Source organism: Anas acuta, chromosome 5 (assembly GCF_963932015.1).
Source record: "Anas acuta chromosome 5, bAnaAcu1.1, whole genome shotgun sequence".
NCBI lineage: Eukaryota > Metazoa > Chordata > Aves > Anseriformes > Anatidae > Anas > Anas acuta.
The window spans coordinates 39922082-39949416 of NC_088983.1; the positions used below are offsets into that span (position 1 = coordinate 39922082).

The following is a 27335-nucleotide window of genomic DNA, read 5'->3' on the forward strand; positions in this document are numbered from 1 at the left end:
AATGAACATACAGGAAGCTGACTTGCCAGAAAATAGCTCCCTCAGCTAGAACTGCACAATTTTTACTTTTTAATAAAGAGTTGAATTAAACTTGTAGAGTCATTAAGTAATTAAATTATATTTGCCTAACACAATAATCTAATTTTCTTACTTTGACTTTACTGTTCAGTATCACGTTTTGAACTTCTTTAATATCATATAGATAGCTTATTGAGACCAAGAAGCAAATTTATCATGGGGAGAGATGAGCAAACCAAAAGCAGCTTAAGGGTAATGGGCAAAAAACCCACACTGAGACAGGTGACTGCCAACTAACTGGACATACACCTGGGGCCTGTCTAAAATAAAATATAACTACAATAAGAATTGAAGCTTGACTATAGCTTGCCATTGCTTCATTTCTTCTTCAGATTTAATGTTGTACATAATATAGAGACAGACACGGGCCTTACACGGTATGACTGACATTGTTCTGCCTTTAATTTACAAGTGCTAGTACATCTGCAAAGTGCAATCACAGATCGTGACACCTGTTATATTAATACCATCCACTCTACATTAAGGTCAAATATTTATCCCTCTGGAAATTAAGAAATTCAAACATTTCTATCTGTGCACAGTTCATAAAAAAAAAAAAAAAGAAAAAAGGACAGAGATAAGGAATCGGGTGGCTAAGATTTTAACAAAATTGAGCCCTAAACTAAGAGGAAACCTAACCACAGCTGTACTTGCCCTAAAGATGCAAATGATTTACTGTAACACTCCTGTAGCCATGACTAAAGATTGCTACTTCCAGAATAACAAAGAAAAATAATTTTCTTGTACCTGATAAGCAGCAATTACAAGAAGGAACCTTTTTATTTTCTTGGTTCTGCTTTTTGTTATAGTTGTGAATTACAACGATTAAGATCCAAAAACTTAAAAAGTGTTCAAATGCTACTGTGAAAAAGCTTAAGGGTGTTAACTCTCCCTCACTTAAGCCTTACATTTAACACTGGCAAGTAGAAGATGTCGCTAGCCTGTTAAGTTTCCAACGTTCAGAAGACAACTGTTAAAAAAAACTCCAAAAGAAATCTTGAAATTGATGTTTAACAGCAACAAGTTAAAATATTAAGTAGTCTAAAAGTTAAAATTAAAATATTAAAAATGCAGAAGTCCAACGGGGTGATAAAGATTTCAGAAAGCTCACCAAAGCTCTTTAGAAACAAGTTTCTCTAATTCACGCCGCAATAATTTAAGGTTCAGTTAGTGTCAAGCACCATTATTTCTTAAGGGCTTTTCTCAGACAGATTATATGTCAAATAGATTTAACCCCAGAGATGTAACATGATCTTATAATAGTTATGACTAAATTACAAGTTTTAAAGTAGACAGCCATCAAAGTAAGGAGAACAGGCAATCACGGATTCAGGAAATGTACATTCCCCCATAGTCAGCTAATGGCAACTTTAATAGGATGTGATGGATTTTTCTCCACCAGGAGAAAATACTGCCTGCATTTCTGCTTCAACAACCCACGCCAGCTGACTAATGGAGTTATATTTTTGTCTCGTATGAGGATGGTTACTTGCCCATCCTCTAGCAGTTGCAGAATGAAACAGTAACAGCAGCTGCGGGGTGAACAGAAAAGCTGCTCTATTTGGTAGCCGAGATCCAAAGCACAGGCCTTTTCCTCCAACAGTGGAGCTCATTTTCAGTCACAGGGTGACGAAAAGACACTGTGCAGAACAAGACCACTTTTAGGGCTTAAAGTAGCTAACTGAAGGCACTTTTAAGGAGTAAAAAAAATAAAATAAAAAAATAAAAAAAATCTTCATCAGGAAATACAGGATTCACAGGAATTAAAAATGGGGTTCTTAGACAGATAAGGGCTCTTAAAGCTTAGAAGTTGTTGGAAATATCCTCGTGGATCAAAACATATTTCTTAAAAACAACTTTTATCAAATGCTACTGAATGTAAAAACTATTTACCTTGTTACAATAATAAGCCTAATCATGAAAGACCCGTCCCAAAGAAAGACTTCTGCCACGCACTACTGAATAATCAGCATATGCCTGCACTAGAAACATCTTTTTATGCAAGTATTTGGGCTTCAGTCCTGCAAAAATTTAAATATATCAGTCTGAGTAGACCTACAGATCTCTGTGGAAGTCTACAGAGTTTATCACACACACAAATGCTAACACATATTTATAAGCCTTGCAGGATAATTGCTTTTGGCAGGATATAAATAACACCGCTATAACGTGTTTCAGAATCGTGGTCTCCTGCCTTCAGAAGCAGGAGCTCTGGTGAAGCCTGTCACTCGTCATATACAGAATGGCAGCTGCAGAGCCCACAGAGACATTTAAACTTCTCTTTGCATTTTCTTTAAAATCTCAGAATAGCGTATGGGCATTCTTTTAAAGTAGCAAGAAAGCTAATGAATAAAGCCTACAAAAATTGCCTAGAAATGCCTTCTTACTAGTGCCATGGATACCACTGGTAGGACTGGAAGCAGTTCTTAGACAAACTATCTATAGCTTCCAAACAGCACATCAATTAGGCAGTGGGGTTTACTAGGTATTTTTCTAGAACCTAATGCACTGGGTGACAGGGCAATAACTCAATACGAGAAACAGTCTTAATAAAGGACTCTAATGTTCACTGTACTATACTTCAATGAAAAAAAAAAATTAAAAATCTGCTACAAGAAGAGCTATCAAATAACAAGACAGGCATCTGAAATAATTTTAGAAACCTAATGCTGGTAGTTTGCCTAATTGACTTTTAAATGCATACCTAAAGCTAGGCCTTAGATTTCTCTCCTTACTTGTCAGTCTTCTTCATCTTTTCAGCATTGTCTTCCTGTCTCTTTTGCCTTTCATTTTAACTTCCAGTAGGGATAAACTCGAGCAAAAAAAGGGAGCTTTGGTGAGTGCCAATGCCACTGAGAGTTGTACGCAGGGCATCCATAACCTCCCGCAGGCAGCACCACTCCTGCCAGCCCCGGTTGGGGCTGAGACCTCTATGGCAGGGGGCCCAGCTCTAAGAAGGGGAGAAGAATTAATATACTTTGTAGACACAGGTAGCTCTCACAGCACATTTACTCACCCTGCCATTTTTCCCCCTGCTTCACTCAATTTTTTTCCATGAGATACCTTCCTTTCTTTAATCCCACCTTGATAAAAATGAGACGGATTTGCTGATGATACATCTTTGAGATTTTACAGTTGAGAAAGCATTGTGTGCAGCAAGATTTAAGGTACAATTTACTTCTGAGAAACTGCGTATAAGAAATTCAACAATATTAATAGCAACAAGGGGGAAAAGTAATTTAAAATACTTGGCAGCTATCATAATTGAATACAATTTCACATTTACAGTTTGTATTGCTTTGGCCCAAACAAAGAGAAATTCCTTTCATTCAATCAATTTCTATTAAATACATTTTGTTTCAGGTATAAAAATGACAGACCGACCTATGGAACACAGAGATAAATATGGATATATTTAACTTCTAAAATCTAGAAGCCTTCTCGTTGCACCTCAGACTACGTATCTAGTGTGAAGCTGCATCTCACAAAGTAGGTTAGATCTGACGATAAGCACGTACAGTCTTGGAAGCATAATGAAACTGCCCTTCTGATAGCTGAGGTAGAAACAAAGCAGCTTGGAAGCACTCATGAGCCAGCCCTGCCTGCCCTGGAAACTGAAGGAGAGGGCACAGAAGTCCCCTTCCCACTTCAGGAGGTGCTCGTTCAAGGCCAAAGCCCAAGAGTGCCAGTACTGCCAATTTCCTTTCTCCTCCTAGTAGGATATTACTTTACATCAGAAAGCAAGCTGTTGACACTGACATGAACATAAATGCAATGCATTTCCTAACAAAACCTGAATTGATATGTTTTCCCCTTGAACCTTGTGTAGCTACTGGAAACACTGCTTTTTCATCTCATCACCTTATTCACGTGGTTCTTGTGAAACGAACTGTTTCGAGAAAAGAAATATCCATGCAGTACACAATGCTCTGAAACAATCCATTTAGATACTAAAACTAATTTCAAGTTCTAATACACAAACATGAACAGCAAACTAAGCGTACCAAGAGACTGAAACTGAATGATCTGGCATAGCAGTTTCAGCTTACTTCAACTTCCAAATGCCTGAGAACACAACATTTACTCTGAGAACAGATAAACCATCTAAAGCTAGACTGCTACTAAAGCAAAAATGAAGTACTACCAGACAACCACAAGGTAAAATTTTCCAACAAGGGATCAAGGAACAAATAATATAATCCATCCTGATGAGGAAACAGATATGCGTGGAATTTAACCACGTATAGCAAGTGGGAAAAGTCAGAGAAAGGATGTCAACAAGAATTTTTGTCAGATCCTTTACAGCAATTCTTACATTTTTATGTAAAGCATTAACATCTTAAAATAGCAATGATTTAGTGCTGTATTTTACTGTTTTATAATGTCCTCTAAATGCTTCGGGCAAATAGACCATCTCTGAAGAGCTTCAATATCTTGGGTTTCTCGAAGATTTTCAAAGGGAGATTTCCAATGTCATTTCTAAGCAATGTCAAACTCAGAGAGGAAAAATTTTAGTTGACCCTTTTGCAGCTTTAAGGTAGTTCTGACCATCATCTTCTTTGTCACAAAAACTTCCCCAAACTGTTTCAAACCACAAATCTGCTTTACCATTAAAAAGCAAACAAGTGAGCAGTTAAGTTCAGTGGATTTCAAATAAATCTACTCCCACTCTCCCTCATTAACTAATCTCAACTGTAAATTTGCTTTAGATGCTTTAAGAGGTGGCTATTAACTACATAGAGGCAAAGTTATTTTGTGTGTCAAAATGACAGTACCAGTGCTGTTTATTCAGTGAAAACTGGATTTGTCAGTGTTGGTGAAACGCTGGGTATTAATGGAATTCTTTTTATTTCTATTTTAAAGGGCTTGTGTACTTATGTAACTTTACCTTATACTGAAACACTTCACAGTTTGACAGAAAGGATTTAAAAAAAAAAAAAAAATATTCTGAAGAGTTAAGTATTTCAACTTATGTAAATAGTCTATCAAAACCCAATAAAACAAACTCACCTCTAGCACCTATCAGTCATACAACTAAAAAACTTCATACTATTTGGGAAAGGCTTTTAAAAAGAAGTTCAGATTAACACCTCTTAAAACAAAAACAAAAAACTACACATCATAATTATGCAGATTTGCTTGTGAATACCCCTGTCCTGCATAGCTTTACAGAGGAATATCAACTTCCAGACCTTCAGAACTACAGACAGATAACTTCATGCACTCTCAAATGCTACCAGTAATACTGAATTCATCTCATCTCCTGTGGATCTTGGAACCTCACTTGGTAGCAGCCTCAACAACTAGATTTGTGAAGTGCCATTGCAAGGCTACAGATTGCAATTAATAATCCACACACAAAACATTTTAATTGGTGAAGAACATGGTATGTAATGGAGTTCGCAAGACAGGAGATTAATAAACAGAAGTTTTGTCATTAGGAAAAAAAATGAAAAAAGATACAGAGGTAATATGTAATCCTGCCTACTTCCACTGACGTGTTAGAACAATTTCTGATCATGCTGTCTGTGGAGGTTGAAGGCATACAAATACTATCTGCCAATTTTAACCCTGAGAAGTATCAATCTGAACTTCCTGAGATGTACTGAAGTAATGCACCAAGAAAAGGTTAGACTAAGAGAACTTGCTACTTTTAGACCAGCACTGTTATTGCCAAAGGATATATTCCAAAGAAGCATTCCCTGACAAAACTCATGGCAGAGGAAAGCAGAAAGTCTTTTGAAGAACATAATTTTCCCATTTAAATAAAGACAACAAAATTTGCATCCTAACTGAAAATGATACAACAAACTGATTTTCCTAGTCAATGATAAAAGCTTGAATGGCACCTTTCAATTTAACTGCTAAGATTACATTTCTTTAGAATAAAATATACCTTTTTGACAACACAGGAAAATAAGGGAGCATACAAAAAGAAGTCCTCTCAAACATACCCTAGATCATAGATGTTCATGCTAAAACTGGGAAATGACAGTTACGTTTTCTCCACTGTAAATATGCCTAACTATAATTGAGTCAAAGAAAAAAAGTAGAAAACAGGTCATGTTACTATAGGGTTACACTCAGTGCAGATACTGTGAAATCTGCGCTCTGCCAAAGATGCTACACTTACTGCTGATAAACTTCAAATATTTTGTACACTGCCAAAAAGTAAACCTTTAACTTCACAAGAAGTAAAGCCATGTATAAACAACCCTCCCCTAAAATGCTCAGATACCACTGGAGGCACTGACTGACATCTCAGCTGCTTGCTGGTTTCTTTTCTGGCTTTGGTGTCCAAGATAACATATGGGCTTCACAAGGTGAAGATAACTAACTCTTCAAGTTACCAGAAGCTGAAAAACGTGACTGATTTAAGCTGTAGTGACTTTCACTACTATTTCATTCCTCCTTTGAGGAAAGGCTTACTAGCACTGTTTGGTAACCATTTGGTAGCAAGATTGGTAACCTAAATATACTACTGATCTACCCCAGAATGTAACCTTGCAATACATTTTTTTTTTTTTTTTAGTAATGTTTACTACAGAAGGCATATTGCCTCCTTGTGTTTTTGTACTATTGTACGGTATATTTATATTCTTGATTTTTTACTTTAGGGTGGAAAACGGTGAATTATTGTTTTGTATCCTGGACACTGAAGCTTGAGAATTAAGTTAAACTGACTTGAATCACAGACGTGTGTTGTTATTATTAGGATTATGTTCTTCTTGTCCCAGACCAGCAGCGTTTCTCAACTTTGAATTATCTAAAACAAAACCAACACTTCCTAAGGAGACAACCACTAAGAAAACTTGGTTTAACACTCAGACTGTGGTTTTGTGCATCTCATCTGGCAATTTCTACACTTCAGCAAATGCAAGATAAAGAGCATAATGATTTAGAGCAATCTTTCATTTTTATAAACAATTAAATATTTCTTCAGAATATTTTAAGAGTACTCAGCTCCCAGCCCCAAATATTGCTGTCACTGCCTGAGAAACAAACAGGGAAGCAACCTTAGAAAACAGTTGGTCAAAATCACTCTGGCCCTTCAGAAATGATACTCCTTCCTTCCTTCGACATGTAAAAGTTACACAGGATCTCTCTTGTAACTTCTCTACTGAAATAATCTCTTCCTGAAGCACATGGCAGAGATTTGGATCATCATGCCTTATGTGGGATGGTATGTCGATCAAAGCTCATTGTTCGCACCCACAAGTTGGAAGGAGCACGAAGACCAAACATTAAAGCTTTTACTTCCACTTTTATCTTCAGTGGTAAGGATCAAGCTCATGCAGCACAGATAAGCCAAAAGACAAAAAAGCCAAACCTGTACCTCCCAGAAATTGCTCACACCTAAAAACCAGCTGAAACAGTAACAGATTCAGTAAGCTTCTTTCTGGTTATTCCAGGAGTTTAATCTATAGATTTTGTTCAGAAGTGAGGTTACACACAATTCTATACACATAACTCATAGTCTGTGGGAAGCATTTTGTCTTTCTACAACAAAGGAAACACATACTTTTATTTGGGTTCTGTTTGTACTGTCCCAGAGCGTCCAAGAAAAAACAAAAACCGAAACGGCCTCACCACTTCAAAACCCAGAAAGATATGCCACTTTTAGGAGGAAATGAAAACAAAACCCAAGGAACAACAACAACCACCCCACACCCACAAATAATAAATGTCTAAGGCAAAACAAAAAACAAAATAAGAAAACCACCGGAACTAGAGTTTGAATAGGTGTAGCATAGAAGGAAAGGCTTGAAGAAAAGAACCTGAAAAGCTCATCTCCTCAGGTAACCGAGCATATCAGCTTTCCCCTAGTTAACCACAACTTACTTCAGAAGGAGAATAAAGACACTCAACAGGAAATAACACTGTACTAAACTACAGTACTTGGAATTCATGTCTTATTCTGGAATAACTTCTTCTACTAGACCTGCTCTTCATCCAGATTTGGAGTAATATGAAGAGCTCACGTTTTCTGCCTTGCTTCACGGTGATAAATGCGGACGCATTTTCCCTTTGCAGGACTAGGCAAGAGAGAAATCAAGGTGGCAAACTCCTGCTCCAGAAGCCAATGGAGCTCACCAAAAACCAAACCTGCTAATGCACTGGTGACAAACATACTGGCAACACTTGTGCACAAGCCTGTTGGCGCTTCAACCCCTGCAGAGCACCCTAGGACCATGACACAAGGTGCTTAAAAGCATGCAGTAAGGCAACACTGCTTGAGCTTCTGACCTCAATTTGAAGAGGTCCCCTCGGCCCGACAGAGGCCCCGTAGGTTGAGCAGCACCTGCTCTCCCTGTGAGACCCAGGTGGCTCCTGTAGCATGCCCCACGGAGATGCTGGGCTGCCTTCTGCAGACCCTCCATTACCTGACGCGGGGCTGCCGACGTGCATGATACTTCCCCATTGCCATGGAAACAAAGTGCGTACATTTTAAGGTGCTACGGGGGCTCTGGGAAAGGATGCTTCAAGCTGCATTCAGCTACGACAATGGGAGATATTTTGAGCTGGAACCGCTCGCTTGCACGGATACAGAGAGCACACAGGTAGTGTGCTAGGGAACAGCCCAACACCAATGGGGTAGTGGCTGTGGGTGCCCCCACAGCACATGTGCCCATGTCAGCAGCCTAACTGGCACCATGGCTAACACGCAAGGTGTACATAGCTGCTAGTGTCATGACTTCTGCTAACAGATGTTACTGCCTTGGAAGAAGTAAAGCAGAAGGAAAGTTCAACATAATATATTACTCCCTCAAATAACTTCTCACAGAGAGAGCCTCCAAACTGAGGGGAAAAAACAAGCCAAACCAACAAAACCAAGAGAAACCCATCTTTCAGATAAGGATTAAGAAAATCACACTAGCAGAAGGGGTATAAGAAACAGGCAACAAGTCTGGATAGAATTACAGTAATATTACCAGCATCTGAAATACTCCCATTGCTGAAATGTGAAGATTAAAGACTAAAACCAGATGAAACTGGAGAAACAACCAAGCCAAAAAACAAAAACAAAAACAAACTAACAAGCCTGTTAGAGGAACATTGCTTTACTTCTAATTACTAATTATTAATAGTTACGGAATTTGCACCCTTATTAAGATGCAGTCTTCAATGAGAAAGAACCACCTGTGCTTGATCAGAAGGTGCTGCCCTCATTCCTGGCACAGGATGAACAACAAGTGAGGCAAGGGGCTGAAAAAAGGGAAAATGGGTGTTTCCTAGTGTGAAGGTTTGAGAGCAGAACCCAGGCTGTGTGATTACAGTGCTATCTCTGTCTCATTACCAAAATCATCAAAATTCATACCCCTTGGCCACATGGATTATAATTTCACAATTTCTCTTTGGAAGCTTGGAAATTCTCAAGCATTTCATTTTACAACTTTGCATTCTCTTAGCACACCCATTATATAATACTGGAACCAGTAATCGAAAAACTTCTACTTTTTTTTTTTAATTTTGCAAGACTGAAGACAGATTTTTTTTTCTATGACATCCACAGCACAGATCAGCAGCACTCAAACTACAAACGATATTTGTAATGAGATAGATAATTGCCCCTGAAGAGGGACAAAACTTGCTATTGTAAAGCTTACCCTACAAAGAAAGTTCCAATTTTTCTTGTTCTTAAAGGGAGTACAGACCAGGAACTAGAGCTAAAAAACACAGAAATTTCATACATAAGGTCAGCCACTCACCTAGAAAACAAACAAGCAAACAAACAGATTTTCCTATTTTAGAGGCATGGGACCCAACTCCCACTCCTGAATTAGTCTCTACACCTTTTAAAACCACATTCCTCTCCAAGCTCAGCAGATACTGGCCTCAATCGCAGGCTTCACGTTATGGCATGCTGTACTGGGAGCCAGAGCAAGCATGCCATGCTCAGGAAGAGAAATACCTGAGGGCACTGAGCACTTCGTCACGTCTGAGAGGCTGACAAGTTTCGAGGAAGCTACATAAAAATTCCTACATCAGAGCTGTCTCTGTACTCCCACCTTTCACTACCCTTATTTAATCTTTTCAAAAGGTTAAAGAGAAAAGTCACTTGTGCCCTCAAGGTTTATACCACTTCACCAAAACAATTCTGCAGTTTCTGAAAAAAAAAATAAATTGCAGACAGGAGCCTTCACCAAGAACTCTCTCTTGCCAATTCTGCCTTTAATTAGGTTAGACAATCAGTTTCAGTGGCAATTTTTAATAAACTGCACCTTAGTTTTCAGTATTTGTTTTATTAATGAAATTCCTGATACTTCTTGTCATTACATTCGTTTATTGACAGTGTTTGACTTCACTAAAACTGAAATAACTCACTTTCATTTTTGCTTTGGCAAACTTCTGTCAGTGTCGCAACCTGTCAGTGCAAGTCAAAGAAAAAGAGCACGTGGCAACAGTGATTAGACCTTCTTGGGGAAGATCTAGGTTTTTTTTTGTTGTTGTTGTTTTTTTTTTTTGTTGTTAATTATTTTTAAGATAAAAGACTTTCCATAGACTTTAAGGAAGCCTGCTCTCACAAACCATTCAAGCAAAATGGCTCACATCATGTCTGTAAGGCAGAGGAGCTGAAGTGTTTGACTTGTAGTAGAAGCATGGATTATAGGACTTCCTCACCCAACAAAAGTATCCCACGGAACAGTGGTCATATTTTTCAACCACAAGAATCTGGGGGGAATAACTTACCACCTCGTTTTTAATGTGGTTTAGATGTTTTGGTGGCATACATTTGGGCAATTCTCATGCAGCACATATTAGAAAAGTATTTTCTTATGCTCTGTTCTGCATTGCTGTTACCAAACTTATATTCATATCCATGGTGTATTTTCCTTGTTTGAAGTACTTACTATCACATGACAGTGAATTCTTGAAGACAAATATGCATGAGCTCCTTACATCGATACCATGACTGCACTGGGATTTTATTCTTTGCCTGCTTTAAGTTGGAGCAGTGGGAATTATGGATTGCAACAGTGTGCAACAAGTCTGATATTATTTAATTAGAGGAACATTTATAATCAATTTCAGTACTCAAAACGCTCAAATGCATATTATCTGTCCCTCAGCATATCTAAAATTTTGTTGTTTGCTTTTTTTAAAAAATATTTTCTTGTCACAAATAGAAGAACAGTGAATATAACACAGAGAATATAAAAATAATAAGTATTTTCTCCACAAATTCATACAAGAAACATCAGAATGAGCATAATGAATAAGATAAGCTGGAAAAGATGTGCAAACATGCACATAAAATGTCTGCTCAGTAAGTAGGTGCTGTTCAAAACCACCATAGTCTTAGAGACCGAGTTCTGTAACAGATACCATTCAAAGAGGAGGAGAGATATACCATGTTTACCATGGTACTGTATACCATAAAATGTTACCATATAGGACATGATACTGCATCATTTATGAAAAATACACATGGAGTAGTGCCAGCCAACAGATTTCATGAAATCATATTTTAATCATCAGCAGAAGACTTAGTCTCTTACCAGGAATAGGAAAAGTAAATTAAAAAAAAAAAAAAAAAAAGCATGGATTGCCTTAAGTCTAGAAATATTGGTTAATACAACATACCGAAAGAGCACCCAGTTCTCTTCCTTCCTTTAAATGAGAAGTATTGCTGAAGATTATTTCTGCTGAATACTAAGGCTGGGTGGAGAATACCCTTAACAAGGTATCAAAGCACAGAAAAATGTTGCAAATACATGGTACAAATATTGAAAAATAAAATACAATACTTTAATAAAGACATAAACATTGCCACCAATCATTAAATAAGTATTTTGCAACTAGAAGAGCTTTCAGATTGAGTAACAAGTATTTTCAAGGGAAAGGAGGAGTAGATTTTGAGGAACCACGATAGATCCATTCAATTTTTGTTTGCAACCAATTCCAGCAGTTCAGTAGCTGTGCAAGCTATGCTAGTTAAAATCTGTTTGCTTAAATACTGAACATGTGAACAGAGAGGAAAAAGACAAATATGGGCCATTTTTAAAACACCGATAAAGAAACAGCAAACCTCAACAACATGGCAACCCCCAGCAAGCTCTCTGGGTCCTTTAAGGAAACTGCAACCCATTCAATCAGGAGAGAACAGTAAGAAGGAGAAAGCAAACATTTAAGCATCAGAAAATTCAATTTAAGACAATGTATGTTGTAAACCACATCATAGGTTTTTTGTTTTGTTTATTTTTTATATCAAAATCAGACGTAAAAACCCAAACTGACAAAAGTATTCCTGTTGTCTCCTTTTTCAACTTGCATCAGTATTCTGAATAGTATTTTTTGTTTCTGATGTTTGTCATATCCCATCAAGTCATCACCAATGCATATGATTTTCTCAAATGTTCACAAGAATGGCTAAACAAACAAAAAAAAGAAAAATGCCAGTGTTTAGCCTAAAAACACCATGAATGCCCTCGGCTTTAATCCTGTGACTTCTGATCCCGTCAAGATATATTCCTTTCAAGAAACATCTTTACTTTTGAAGCATACACTGATGCCGTCACTGCCATTTTAACAGCTCAGGCACATTAGATTTTAAACAAACAAACAAGGAAAAAATTGTCATTTCAAAATTCAAATATTATCACAGGATCCAGTTACACTGAAACAGATGGAAAACGTATTTTATGCAGTACCACAATAACCAAGTAATGTTGCTAAGTTGAACCTTTTAAAAAAATAAATAAAAAAAGTCTTGGCTTCCAGATTATGTAATATGTAAATTCAGTTTCACCTTCAGAACAACACTGCGTAGCATAAAGCCAAAGAGACAGCAAGAAGCCATTCACAAAACTGGAAAAGCCTCCCAGGGACTCTAAATAAAGAGCCATCCCCACAAAAGAAAATATATCTGAATTTCAATGATTTCATCATGTAACTGAGTGGTTTAGAAGACATTTCCCCCAAAACAAACATTTTTTTTTTAAACACAAATTCCTTATATTAAGGGATGAAGAATTCTGAAGCCTGTATATGCCCTCAGCAGCAGAAATAAAATTAGCCTGCTGAAACATGTTAAAATCCTTTCAGAACTAATAAAAACAAGCTAGATGGCTTCTCTGTCTCGGATATGATCTCATGCTCATCTTTCAGCATTTGGGCTTGTGCTACAAGGAATTCTGAAGCCCATATGAAGCATAAAAGTATCTTCATTAATATTCAAGAAAGATATATGAATATGGCAAGAATTTTATTTCAAATCAACACGTGAGGCTGTTTAGACCATCATAATCTAGATATTGTTAAGCACACAGCATTAGTGTATACTCAGCATTAGAATCAAATTATCTAGGAAAATGAGCATGAGGTTACCTATACCAGAGGAGCAGAACGATTCATGTACGACAGCCTGAATCTATACAAACGCAGTACATAAAAACCCTTCAAGATCCAATTCAAGAGCACAGACATTCCCTCAGAAAGAGAAGGAGTGACCTGCACCCCAGAGGAAAGTCAACAAGCAGTGCTCCTACTTTTTAATGGACCAACTTGGACTCCATCTTAATCCTATCATCCTTCATCCCTACTGAATATGCACTACATAACGTAACATTTCTTCTGTATTACCCAACACTGAAGCCCAGCAGCGTTTCCAGACACCAATAAAATCTGCCATCAAATTAGGAATCGTGTACAGTGCCTGCTGATCTGCTTACTTTGACATTATTATGTTAAGTTGCATGAACATTAGATTGACCCACAAGGCCACGCATCCTACTAATTCCTTCATTTAAAAACTAATGGCATCTGTGAGCACCACATTCTGTTCACACTGACCACACTGGTCACAGAACATCACCGAAGAAATAAATACAGATACGCATCCGGAAAAGTATAGCAGTACTCTCAGTTAACTAACACATAACTGACAAACACAATCAAAAGAACAATCAAAAAATCACATTGAAGAAGATTCAGCCACAGCAATCAGAATTTTATACAACTGCCTTCCACATGCTCACAGCCGACAAGAAACCAAACAGTCCTTACTGCAGCTTTTTAATTAATCTTTCCCACCACACATTACAGCTTAAAAGACATTGAGAATTTAATATTATTAACTGAGGTCAATTTCTAGACACCACAAATCTTTGTGTCTCACTCCATGAAACTAAGTTTTATAAACAAAGAATAATGCTCAATTACCAGAATATTCCTGGTAGCCACAATGACACGAGTGTGTTGCAAAGTACCCGTATTCACCGTTGCATGTTGAGAGATTTGTTAATGAAATCAAGGCCATTGATGATATCAATTATACCAATACAATTAAACACAGTGAACTTTTAGTATACGATGTATTTCAATTTGTAGACCTGCCCTATTTCCACAAAGGATTTATTTAGAGCTTCAGTCATGTTTCTCCTCCATTTACAGTGGCAGTCTGTGCTACGTGCAAAATCAACCAAAGAGGAATGACGACTCTGGCCTTGCCAGAAATGCTGTCAAAACAGTAAAGGAAACTGAGAAATATTTTTTTTTCCTCTCCAGTTAGAGCTGCTTTTGATATTCTAAGAACTGAAGTAAAAATATCTGTTCTGTGAGAAAAAGCCCTGCTGTTGATAATGCATTGTTAGGTTATATACATTTAGCAACACCGGATTAACTCAAACTAAATGCTGCATGTGAGCTTTCTTTTCTCATTTTAAGTAAAGATCAGTAACCTTTCAGGTATTGTCTTAGCCCTCAATAATGACAAAGCCTCCTCCACTCCACAAACGTATAATTAAGGATCACTTCAGTATAATTTGTTAAGATAATGAAACAGTGTGTTCACGAGCGATGAACATCACCATTTTAACACTGGCAACCATAGAACAGTTGCATCAAACCACTGCACTGCCTGCCGTAGTGATCCTTCATCGCTGAATTACAGTCAACTATTTTTAAAGGCACATTTCAGAATATTTAAAGCCAAAGTTAGTATTTTGACCTCCGGATAGCTTACATCACGTTAAAAACATCTCTCTGTAATTCTGATATTTTAGAGGTGCTTTCTGTGAAGGTATAGGTTAAGGAGAAGCGCTGACACCTGATCTGCAATCAAATTCTCAAAGTAAACAGCCCACGACAGGCTGCATTGCCGATCTCTACCAACGTAGCAGCCTCCAGCGTCGCCTGCATTTCTTCCAGGCAACGTTTGCAGCCGCCTCGTTAGGTGTGCCCGCCTGCCTTCCACACTGCGCTGCTCCCATGCAGACACGAGTTAGCAGAGCTCAGTCAGGAACAAACGACCAAAAACCGGTTCAAAAATCGGCTCGGAAGCACGTCCCTACACCGAGGTCGGTTTTCACTGTTCCACGTTTGGGTGGCGCTGCCGGAGGGGGAGGCCCGGGGGTTTCCGAGCAGAGCACCTCGGGGCCGGGCGGTCCGGGGAGGTAAATGCGCCGCGGGGACATTTACCGAAGCAGCCCTCCCTCGGACAAGAGGGGCAGGGGGCAGCCCTTTGCGGCCCCACCCCAGCCCCTCACGGCTGCGAGCTGTCTGTCTGTCTGTCTGTCCGTCCGTCCGGGCCGGGAGCCCGCTGGGCGCCGGCACTGCGGCGCGCTGTGAATGGGCAGCCAGGTATTTTATGAATGGAGCGGGTCACGTGCTCGCGGCACCTCCCCGAGCTGCGCTTTCCCACAGCACCGCGTCAACGGGCGCCGAGCGGCAGCGCCGCGGGGCCCGGCGAGCCCCCGGCCCCCGCCGCCCGCTTGCCCGGCCGCCCGCTGCTCCTCGGCAAGGCGGGCCTGGCCCCGCACGCCTCGCGGGGAGCCCTTGGCTGCAGGTCGGCGGTGCCGCCGCTTTTTTTTTTTTTATCCCATTATTATTATTTTTTTTTTTTATGAATGGAGATTGTGGTATGCAAATGAGAGCGATTCACAAAAAAGAAAACATGGCGGCGGCGGCGGCTCCAGCGCCGGCCCCGCTGACACCGCAGCGGCGCGGCCCGCATCGCATCGCATCGCATCGCCAACCCGGCCCCGACCCCAAAAGCAACCCCAAAAGCAACCCCAACCCCGGCCCTACCGGGACCCGGGGCGCGCCCGCGGGCATCGTCGCCCCCGCGCCGAGTGGGAGGGGGGAAACGGGAGGAGGGGGTGCGGGAGGGGGTGCGGGAGGGGGGCGCCCCTCGGGCCCGACCCCCGCGGCAGGGAGCGGCTCCCCCCGGGCCGTGGTCGGGCGCTGCCCCGCACCATTCATAACGAGAGGGCCGCCCCGCGCAGCTCCGCCGGGCAGCGAGCAGCCACGCACCTCAACTTTCTTCTAATAATCATAAAACAAAAGTTTCAAAATATCTTCTGCTTGTTTTTCACGGCCACAAACAACTCCCGTATTTTCTGACAAGTATTTTCCCCCTCCTATCCCCGTATTTATTTTTTTTTTTAAAGCCATTACATGCACTGGGCTACGGCCGCACGCATACACATTCTCTGGATTTCCTCCAGACCAGTCACGTTAAAAATATTAAGAGATCCTTGAACTGTCCCCTTCCTCTTTTAAAAAAAGAAGTCCCAAGTGCCCATTTAAAAAAAAAAAAAAAAAAAAAAAAAGAAAAAAGAAAAAAGCAGGGCTTTAGGGTAGGTTTAAGCTGTATTTACACTGCCTGACTCATCCAATTAAAATTCAGGAGCAGTTTCCTGCAGGATGAAGCTCCCACACACTAGTTTCCATGCGAAACGTCTACGAGCAGTGGGCTGCTAGCGGGGCCGGGCCGTGCCCGCACCTCCCCGGGCGCTGCGAGCCCCCCGCCCGCAGCCTCCTTACCTGCGCCGGCCTCTCCCCCTTCACCGAAGCCCGCTTTTTGGGCACTCCCCGCGCACCAGGCTCCCTCACAAAGGGCAGCCTCGGGGCTTCCACCTCCGCCAGCGAAATGCGCAGTGTGGACACGGCCACGCGTGAACGCGCACGGCCAGACACAGACAGACACACAGACCCACGGCCACCCGGACACGCGCGGCGCGGAGCTTACTCGTTGTTAGAAGCCGCCGTCTCTTCGCTCATTTTCTCCTCACCGTGATCCGAGGCGGAGCCGGAGCAGCACCGAGGCGGCCAGGGCGCAGCAAGAACTCACCAGAAACTTCACCATTGTTACCCCCCCGGTCCGCCCTCCCCGGCGAGGGCCAGAGCCGCGGCCCGAGGCGGGGGACGGCGACCTCGATCCGGGAAAAGCCCCAGATCCCGCTGTCGGGCGCCGGAGCGGATCCCCTCCTGCTCGCCGGGGCCGGGGCCGGTGCAGACGGCGCTGGGTAGAGCCCACCCCGGCTAGAGGGGCGCGGAGCGGCGGCGCCGAGGCAGGGCTGCCCGCCGCCAAAGGCTGCACCGCGCCGTCCTCCCGCTGCGGCTCATCTCCCGCTGCAGCCGCCTTCGCTGCCCCCCCTCTTCCTCCTCCTCCTCCTCCTCCTCCTCCTCCCGGCGGCAGTGCCGCCTCCCGCGCCCCGCCGGGGCACAAATTCCTCCGGACGCCGGCGCCGCCACGGGCCGGGGGAAGGGAGGGGAAGGGGAGAGGAGGGAGGGGAAGGAAGGAAGGGAAGAGAAGGGGCCGAGCGGCGGGGCCCGGCGCTGCCGCCCCCTCGGAAGCGAGGCCGGGAGCTGCGGAGGGAGGGAGCGGAGCCGGCCCCGCGGAGAAGGCTGGCGGCGGGGGGAGGGAGGCGATTTAAGGCAGCCCGGCGGGGGGGGCCGGGGGGAGAGGGGCTGCGTCACGGCCCCTGGCCGAGGGGAGCCGGGGCTGCGGGGCACGGGAAGCCCCCGGCCGCCGGACGGGGCTGCGGGCGGCCTGCGGCGAGTTCAGCAGCGCCGCTCCCTCCCCGGCCTCAACTCCATTAGCGGCCTCCTCCTCCTCCTCGCAGGAAAACTGGGCGGAAGCGTTGGCTTCAAGCTCCTTCCGCCGCCACAGCTTGATCCAAAATAACCGCGGGGAGGGGAGGGAGGGGGGAGGGAAGGCAAAGGAAAGGAAAAAGAGGGGAGGAGGGACGAGCGAGGGGAAGAAAGCAGCCCCCTCGCCCGCTCTCCCTCCCGGCGGCTGCCCAGCGCCGGAGTTTCCCGAAAGTAGTCCCCGTGCCCCCCGGCCCCCCCGGGGCGGCTTCTTCACGCCGTTCCTGGGCCTCCGCCGCCGCGGAGGGATCCGCGCCCTGCGCAGCCGCCGCCTCCCCCCTGCTGCGGGGGTCCGGGGGGAACCCGGGTCGGGGTGGGCGCACGCCGTGGTGGCAGCACCCAGTGGTGGCAGCACCCCCGGGTGGGAGAACCCCGTGCTGGGGGGTCCCGGTGGGGTGCGTGGGGAGCCTGGCGCGGCTCCGTCTCGAGCTTCCAGTTTTGGGGTGAAAACCACAGAACAGGGTGAAGCCGGAGGCGCCGCGGGCCATAGGAACGAGGCGAGCGGAGTGGGGCGCGGTAGCGGCGGGGTGCGGGCAGGGGTCGCCGCGGGGCTCTGGAGTTTAAGGCATCGATCGTCTCCCAGGAGCGTCCGCCCGGCTCTGCTCTGGAGCCTGCCCCGTCAGCTCTCGGCCCGTGCCAGTTTCCCCTGGAAATGCCAGCTTTCTTCCCAGCTCTGCCTTCCTGCTTGGAAACGACGGGGCGAGCTCCCCGGGGGGTCGCCTCGGCTGCTTTCCGTAAGGAGGCAGAGGAAGGAGGTGTCGCTGCTTCCAGGGCACCCGGGTGGCTCACAGCATCGCAGGCCACGCTGCAAACTGGCAGCATCTGGCTGCCCGGCTCCGGGCAGCACCGCCTTTACCAGGGGTTAAGGAAAAACTTCGTTTCTGCTTCAGGATGAAAGTAAAATTTGGCTCAGTGGTGTCCCGAGATTTTTCCTGAGGACTTTTTCTTTGTAATTGAAACTACAAGAAAATATTAAAGTAAGAAAAAAAAAAAAAAAAAAAAAAAACATATACAGCTTCTTTTTTTTTTTTTTTTTTTTTTTTTTTTTTTTTTTTCTGGGAGGGGTATGTAAAGCATTGAAACATTTTAATCAGAAAACCTATTTTTATCATACATTGCAAGAAAAGGCACACGGCATTTTTCGGTGGTTTCTGTTCTTGGTAATATTCCCGCGGATCAAAATTCCATGTGTCTGTAGAAGAGTCCTACCATGAGCATAATGGAACAATTATAGTAAACTGCTATCATGCCTGCCCTGATAAATGGCCCGTAGCACGTGTTTCAAGCAGCACACATTTCAAACCCACAGTAATAACGCTTGCTTCCTTATCTGGGCCACTTTTGGAGGAAAATTTCTAATTGTTTTATAAAAACTTTTTTTTTTCCTAAAATGGTACACTGAAATGGATCAGTTATTCATGGCACAATCTCAGCTAAATACTAAAAATACATTAGAAACCCAGTTTTGTACAATTTGATGGTTCTCATTGATTCAAATACACAATTTGATTCTAGGAACCTCACTCCCTCCTTTGAAAAAAAGTGTTTTGAAGCTCAGCTGTGGGGACTTGATATTATTCTACTTAACAATGAGAATTCCTTTAGCGTATTCTGTCTCGTGACTGGCAGATACTGTGACTTCCTGTTACTTTCTGACTTTCTACTGACTTCAAAGTCATTATATTTACCATTCTGTAAGCTAAGTTTATTAAGATAATTTGATTAACATTATCCTGTACAAGAATGTTCAGGAATCAGCTCAGTTTGTAAGACGGTGATATAGCTCTATGCAGAGCCAGCTCAGGAGAAGAGACATGATGATGACAATAAACATTAACCTGTTGCTGTTTTTTAATTCCTTAAATATATTTGTTGTAATAATGCTTTTCACCATAACAATTCAATAAAATTAACTGTTTTCTAACATACCTCAAATGATGTCAGTCTCCTTAAGGTTTCAGGAATGTGCACATTAAGAATAAAGTGTGTATTCAGTTATGAAAATGTGGTATTCATCCCACAGCTTGTAGTGGTCTACATGGAGAGGGTAAGAGGAGAGAGGCCCACTGCTTCTTCACCTGGGGAAGCTCTTCAGCTTCTGAAGGCAATCTCTTGCCACAAAGGCCTTACGAGCAGTTTCCGTCCCTTTATCTGAACGTCACAAAGAAGACAGAAAATCTGTTTTGGTCTGTGTCTTGGTTTCAAAATCCTCTTTGTCTTGGCCCAGGTTGGAAAGATCAGAGAACACAGTCCTGGAGTATTAGTGTTCTTTTGCTGAGAAGCAGTTGGTTTCAGGGCCTTCCAGGTTTGGGGACTTTTTTTTTGAGCAGAAGTAAGTGATCGTGATCGGGCATTTTCAGTGTACATGGCTTATGTGAAAAGTATGCGTGAGCCCTGCCCATGCAAACAAGGCAGAAGTGCCCTAAGCACAGGTGACACCATTCAGAAACATCAGACAAATGACCGCTTCATGTCACAAGTGTCACACGTTTCAGGGGCTTGTCTTCCTTTGTAATCACACAAACTCAAACAGATCCAGGACCAGTCTGTGCCTTTGTGCTGTTGGTTGTCACAGACTTTGCAGTTAAAACATCCTGAGTTGCAGTCTGGCCTTCTCAGATTTGAAAAAGATCTTTAGCTCCACCTTACAAAAACTAGTTTATACCTCAAAGCCATTGCTCTGCTGGAACATTTTAATAGCTGTGGACCTCTGAGGTGTAAATATTCTGTTTCTGGTTCTAGAGACCTTTCTAAATGGGAAACAGAGGGGCATTAGCTACCACTGAGGGAAAATGAAGTCAATGTATTTAATTAGGAAGTCATGTAATGTGCGAGGCTGCCTTTTCATATGTAGAAATGAAATAATAACCAGAATTCTGATTTATTTATTTATTTATTTGTTGTAATTTTCACATATGTTAGCATGCAAAACTCATCTGCTTTTGCCTTCCTTAGTCTTCAAAATGGTCAGGTAACCAGGAGTGCTTGACTTAGTCAATCCATTCAACATTGGAAAATACATTTGTTTGACTAAGCAAGACTAAGGTATTTATCCTATATTAACAACGTAGAGCCAGCATGCATCTGGCCCAACATGCTTATATACAATTCCTTAAAATGACTACACCTGTGTTTGTGAATATTTCTAATGAAACAGATGGTCAGGAGTGGCCATGTCATGTAGCAGGCCACAAATCTGTGGCAGAAGAATTATATATAGAAGATGTATTACAGGGGTTAGGTTGCATAATTCTGATCAGCGTGGCATTCACATCTTAAAATCCATAATAGGATCAGTGGAAGTAATGCTGTCCAGATTAGTTAGTCATTGCAGAACTTAAGTGACCAATTCTTGCTTGAGGTTTTAACTCCTAAGAATAAAAGTTGCAAAATCTGCCTCCACAAAACAGCAATCTATTTACATATATCCAGATCCTAATGATAAGTTTACAAAAATTGGAAATAGTATGGGTGCCCCACCACCTTGGGGTAAAATTACTAGTGGTCATTAGGGAATTTCTTTTGTAATAGCTTTCATCCAGAGTCCTAGTGTGAGTTAAATGCTGGGTGGTCATTGCACACATCCCAGTAAGGATTTAGCCAAAGTGAGCTGATTAAATCTGTATTAGTATTTCAGCAAAGTCAGATTTTGTTAAGTTCTAACCAGGAATCCTGCTACTGCATACAGGATAAAAACATGCTCTGTTTGATCCGACTGTCTCCAAGATGTTCTCTAGCAAGATTTAAAAAAGAAAAACAAACAAACAAACAAACAAACAAAAAAAAACAACACCCACAACACATTAGAATCCAATTTGTATACATAATTTGTGTACATTTTAGTGTATTTTAGATGGCTGTTACCCAACAGAATATCTGAATTTCATAAATTATACCAGTTATGTATTTGGAATAGCTTAGAAGTATTTACAGTACAGAGAAAAATGCTAGCAATTGGTGCTTTGTGTTGGAAGAACGGAGGCTCAGCTAGGGAGGTGGGGGACATCTTGTGAATTTTCAGATGTATCAGCTGGTCTGCCTCTGATGCACAACAATCTTGGTGGTGCACAACAATCACAGTGGTGATCTGTGATAGCTCTTGTTCAGGAACTTTATTCCATCTTTTCTTGCTGGGTGTTTGGGGATAAACGTGTGGTATTTGTGAGTGCTTAGGTATGGAGGTCAGACTTGACCTCTTTCTTCTTTTGTCGACGTTCAGATAAGGCCAATGGCAGGAAAGGGGAGACTGAAGGTTACCCTGGCTCCTCCTTGCTGCTGAAGCCCTGCTGGCCCTAAGGTGTGGGTCAGCATTGCTTCTGGAAGACGCAGCCTCACCTTCCTCCTACTCTGCTCCCTTCCCTACCTTGCATCTTACCTAGGGGCCCAAATAGTTGTGTGCTGAGCAATGAACTGCACTAGTAAATGCACCCAGGCTAACACCAGTGTAGGAAATAAAACCTGATTAGTCTTTCAATAGGTCCAGTTAAATATGCAACAGGGTAAACACCCATGCTTGCCCGAGATAAGGGATAACACAGAGGGGTGAACAAGAAAACGATGGTAGTGCAAAACTGCTTTTCATGAAGGCCGTGCCAATTTGTGCTGCCCTGAAGTGCAGCACTTGTGTGTGTCAAACAAGGCAAACTGGGGCCTTAGAATTGGGCTGCTGTTTCAAGCGCTGCAGCTGAATGCTGTATTCAGGATCAGGTGGGATAAAAATAAGAGATGTTTTCTTGCTCGGGGGAAGCAATCAGAAAATACGATGAGGAAAATGTTTTGCTTTTAATTCAGGATGTATGTTTCCTGTTTCTGTCTGTGTTTACATGCCAGCAGTAGTACTTAATTCTAAGTAGTTCTTCAAGGCAAAGGTAGAGCCGGAAACAAAAATGTCTCCTTTGTACACCAGTCTTCCTTCAGCTAGAGATACTTCTCCTTCCATCTATTTCTTTGTGAATACTGTGACTGTAATTGCAATATGTGCAGGAGCACTCCTTGAATGTGTTTGGGAACAGACAGAGTGGCTGCTGCTTGCAACTGGGGCTCCCTGGGTTTCCCTGGCTCCCTGCTGCCGTCCGGCTGGAGGAGGTGCATCCATCCCTGCCAAGCACAAAAGCAGTGAAATATCTGAGTCATCTTCTGGAGATGCTTTGCTCTCTTCATTGACTCCATAGAAAGCCTAAGGCAAGCATACTTCTAATTTAGATTATTTGGAAGCTTAAAGTTAGAAAGAGGACAGCACAAGCCAGAATAATTTATGCCTCTCATAGTATACTCCAAATCTTTGCTAAGGTTGATTATGCTAAAGAACAGCACAGATGGAAGAATATCCTCTCATCTTCTAACCTTTCCCCTACCTTCCCCTTTTCTTCCCCTAGTTATTTCTAGTCATGATGGGTGATTACAAGCCCAGAGTGGTGCATTTACAGAGCAGGACACTATTTTATTGTTTCTCAATAGTGGATGCATTTTGTCACTTTAATTAGACTAAGCCACACTGTCCAGATTCATGGGATGCACACATACACAAAAAATGCCAAGTGGGAAAACCCAGTGGTCTGTAGTTCCAGCCCTTTGCTTTGAGACTGGGCAAAATACTGCAAAATGTGGGTAAATAGAAGGAAAAAAAACCAGACAATCTAAGTACATGGAAAATTACTAAAGTTTTTTTTTTTTTCCCCTTTGCTAATGGTTGTATTAAGAAGTAAATATTCTGTGAAGAACACACACAAATCTTATTTAGAATCTCGTTCTAAATTTAATATAATATTTCACATATTTATCTTCTGGCCTTTTGGGGCCATATTATCAATGCTCACTCAGAAAAAAACACTCCTCAGGATCCTCAAAAGGGAAAGTCCCAAAGATACTCAGATATTAATGGAAGGTCTGTTGGCCAGCAGCAGAGGACAGATTCACTGTAGTACTTTCAGTCTATATAAAATAGGAGCCAAGGGCAGATTTCTGTCTCATACGCAGAAACGTGTTATCTAGGGGAAACTGTGGTCTGATACACTGAACAATGTATACCCTGTCAGCAGCTCTGGGTCTTTTCCCAGCCTGGCCACCCCTGGGCTGGGCGATCATTGTCAATTCACGTAGAAATCCGTGCTGTATGATGTGGTTGAAGAGATTGCAGCTGAGATGTTGTGGTCAATTGTATGCACACTTTTCAGTGCACAGCTGGAAATTAGCTTAAACCTGCCATTGAAGGGAGTTACAGCAAACCTGTTTCTTTCGTGCTGAAATGGCCAGGGAGCATTTACGCAGCTGTAACCACCATGGGAGGACAATACTTACTCCACCCTAATTTCTCTCACTTCAAAACATGAGACAGGACGTGCCCGCTCTGTTTTTAAAGGTGCTTCAGAGATTCAAACAGATACATAACTGTGAAGGAGCCCTTTCTCCCAAGCTCCTCCTTTCCAGTACTATCAAAAAGAAATCAGAAATGGATACACAGGATCTGAAAGGAATGGTAGCTCACGTGCACACAGATGTTGCAGGTATCCTGCACTTCAGGAAATATTCTGCCCAGCACTGGCAATGCAGAGAACTTGCCTTGTACCACTGCCACCACCTAGCTACCTTCTCCCACCATGTCTGCTACTCTCATTTTAATGAAATGGTTTAATTTAAATTAATGTTAAAGCCTGAGTCTTCCCATGTGGGGTTTGTTTCTTTTCCTTCCTTCTTGCTTGTGCTGCAGAACAGTGTGACAACTAAGCTGTGTGTACCATTATTCCTAGGACCCACACAGAGTTGTGCTAAATTAACTAATGGCATGATTATAACATCAAACAAATTCAATTAAATTGTTATGCATGTGTGCTGCCTCTTGTAGAAAAGCTTTAACTTGGGGAGGAGACTTGCAATTTAAAACAACAATATAATTTTAAAATTAAGCACGCAGTATAGAAGGCTTTCGGTATTTATATTGGATGTTTAAATTCCTGCCTTACAAAGGAAAGGAGTGAATTTCCTTTACTATGAAGCAAATCAATCATTTTATTTAAAATAGCACTCTCACTCTTCTTGAATAATAGAGATTATGAATGTTATCTTATAACTGTAATGTACTTCAGACCTGGGCTATTTTTAATGTCAATTGCCTAAGAGATTTTTCTTTTGAATTAGAAGGTTTTGAAGGAAAAAGTCCTCTTGCTTACTTCCCCAATTCAAGCTCAGCACATGTAACCCTTGAATCTCACCACTGTGAGTTAGTAGCGCTGGGACTAGGGTGAATCTCTGGTTTAGTGGCTAGCTTAGACCAGACATCCAACTTTGAGATGGCTGAATGAACCCTACTTGCAAGCGCTTCCTATAATTTAAAAAATGAACAGTCTAGCAATCGGTGTAATACTTCAGGGTATCTCAGAGCCACAATTGCTCTGATGTCTCTGAGCTTAGAAATGACACCAGGTCTTGATTAGTAGTGTTTATTAAAAGCCCTGTGGCACTTTTTACCCAAGCTGACTATAGATGGGTAATCACATCCACAGTTACATAATGAAGATAAACATTTCACGGCATTATAAACTCTCCTGCTGTGAAGCATAAGCCACCCACTAACTGCCTGATTTTAGGAAGAACCCTCTCTATTACATAAGTGTTTGATATGGGGGTTTCTTGCACCTGCCTCTGAAGCATCTGGTACTTGTCACCTTCACCAACAGGATTCTAGACTCGATGGACAACGAATGTGAGGCAATGTGGCAATTTTAATGTAATTTTTATGAAGCCTCTTGGTGACATGAGTACATGTCGTTGTTCTCACTGATGTATCCGCTGAGTTCCTAAGGCTATTTAAAATGTATATTGTATACTCTGCCTTAAAAGTTCATTTTTAAGCTGCTTGATACAAGGTAATATTCGAGGAATTGCTGTACAAATGTGCAAACGAGTGGGCCTATATTCATATGTGTGATTGTGGGTGACTTCTGAGTACATTGCTGTTCATGAAGAAGCAATGAATCGCTGGCAGAGAAGGTGGGAGTACTATTACATAAGCTGGAGCTATCCTGGATATATTTGACTTGTTCTCATATGCTTTGTGCATTTTTCCTTTCTTCAAAGAAAGGGCAGAGCAGGTGTAACTATTGAACATTGGCCATATCTTACCCTTGATTGAGCTCCTCCCTACAGAGTTGAGCTAGCATAGATTCCTGAGGGCTCTCAGAAGTAGATCACAGAAGTACTACCAAAATGCTTGTTAGTCATTTGAAAGAATTTACAAAAGAGATCTCTATCAGGGAATTTTTATGGGCAGAAAAATGATGGATACCTTTATTACTGAAACAATATCATTGATTTCAAAACATTCGTCAAATCCTAGGCAGGAAACTTGTGAAATGAAAATTCACATTTTCATGAGAATCTATCAGGCTCTGGGACAGTAAATGGCAATGTATAAATCAAATTATTTCCTATCTAGTTCACATCTAAATCTCAGTGGTATTTCTGAGAATTAAGCAAATCCATCAAGTTAAGCACATCCTTGATGGCTTTTTATATATATATATATATATATATATATTTTTTTTTTTTTTACAATGAGACATTAACAATATTATATCTAATCAAACAATACTTTTTAAGTATAAAAATTGACAGCATTAGATGCTGCATATGTTCATTGTTAGTGGTACTGAATTTTTTAAACCTCAGATTAAATCTGAAGCTCTCCAACCAATAGACTTTGTGAAAAGCTCTCCAAACATTTTCATCCGTAGCTGTGGCTTCCCAATGTATCGGTTCTTTGTCTTTTTCCTGGTGCACTGATTGCAACTGTCACTGAGTCACACGGCTTGCTTTGGGCCTGCAGCCAACTTGATTACAACAGCAACTTGTGAACCATAAAAAGGTACTCTTGGATCTCAAGGAGCACTGAATGCTAAAGAAAAAGGACACGCTAAATCTGTTTGAAAAAAAGGGTGGGCTCAAAAGTATTTTTGCATCATTCTCTCTCCTGTATCAAAAAAGAAATTAATCAGTAATGGTCATGTTAATTCTTTTGAGACATCACAGACAGCTACAAATGAAAAAGATTTTGAAGCTGTCTGTAGTTCATCAGGCTGCTGAGGCAGTGCCTGATAGTACAATGATTGCAGGCATACAGGTTTAGTGGGAAATGCCACAAAATAATCTTAGTTACTTTCACTGTATTTCAGGAATATGAAAGTAAAATGAGTGCTCGCCAGCTGTCTAGGAATATTTAACATCTTCAGAGTGTAAACAATAAAACTTATAAAAAATTTTTATATGCTGACAGTTGCACAGATGATCTTTGTACACTGGTTGATAAACATACCAAGTAGGAAAGAACTAAGCTATTGTCCATTGGGGGGCCCTGGAAAGCAATATTATTAGAAATAATATCACAGCTT

The 27335-nt window shown here is 41.9% G+C and overlaps 1 protein-coding gene across 3 annotated transcripts in view; it reads right to left on the minus strand.

The window, feature by feature from the left end:
- SPRED1 (sprouty related EVH1 domain containing 1) overlaps positions 1–17973 on the minus strand; it is a 59548-nt gene extending 41575 nt beyond the window's left edge. The window contains exon 1 of one of the 3 annotated variants that reach the window (XM_068684326.1): positions 17051–17973. In XM_068684326.1, the coding sequence (XP_068540427.1) occupies positions 17051–17082 (32 nt within the window). In that variant the 5' untranslated portion in view covers positions 17083–17973. Of the gene's footprint in view, positions 1–15127; positions 15448–17050 lie in introns of those variants that run through there. The other 2 variants (XM_068684325.1, XM_068684327.1) reach the window with 2 other exon arrangements.
- Between the last annotated feature and the right edge of the window lie 9362 nt (positions 17974–27335).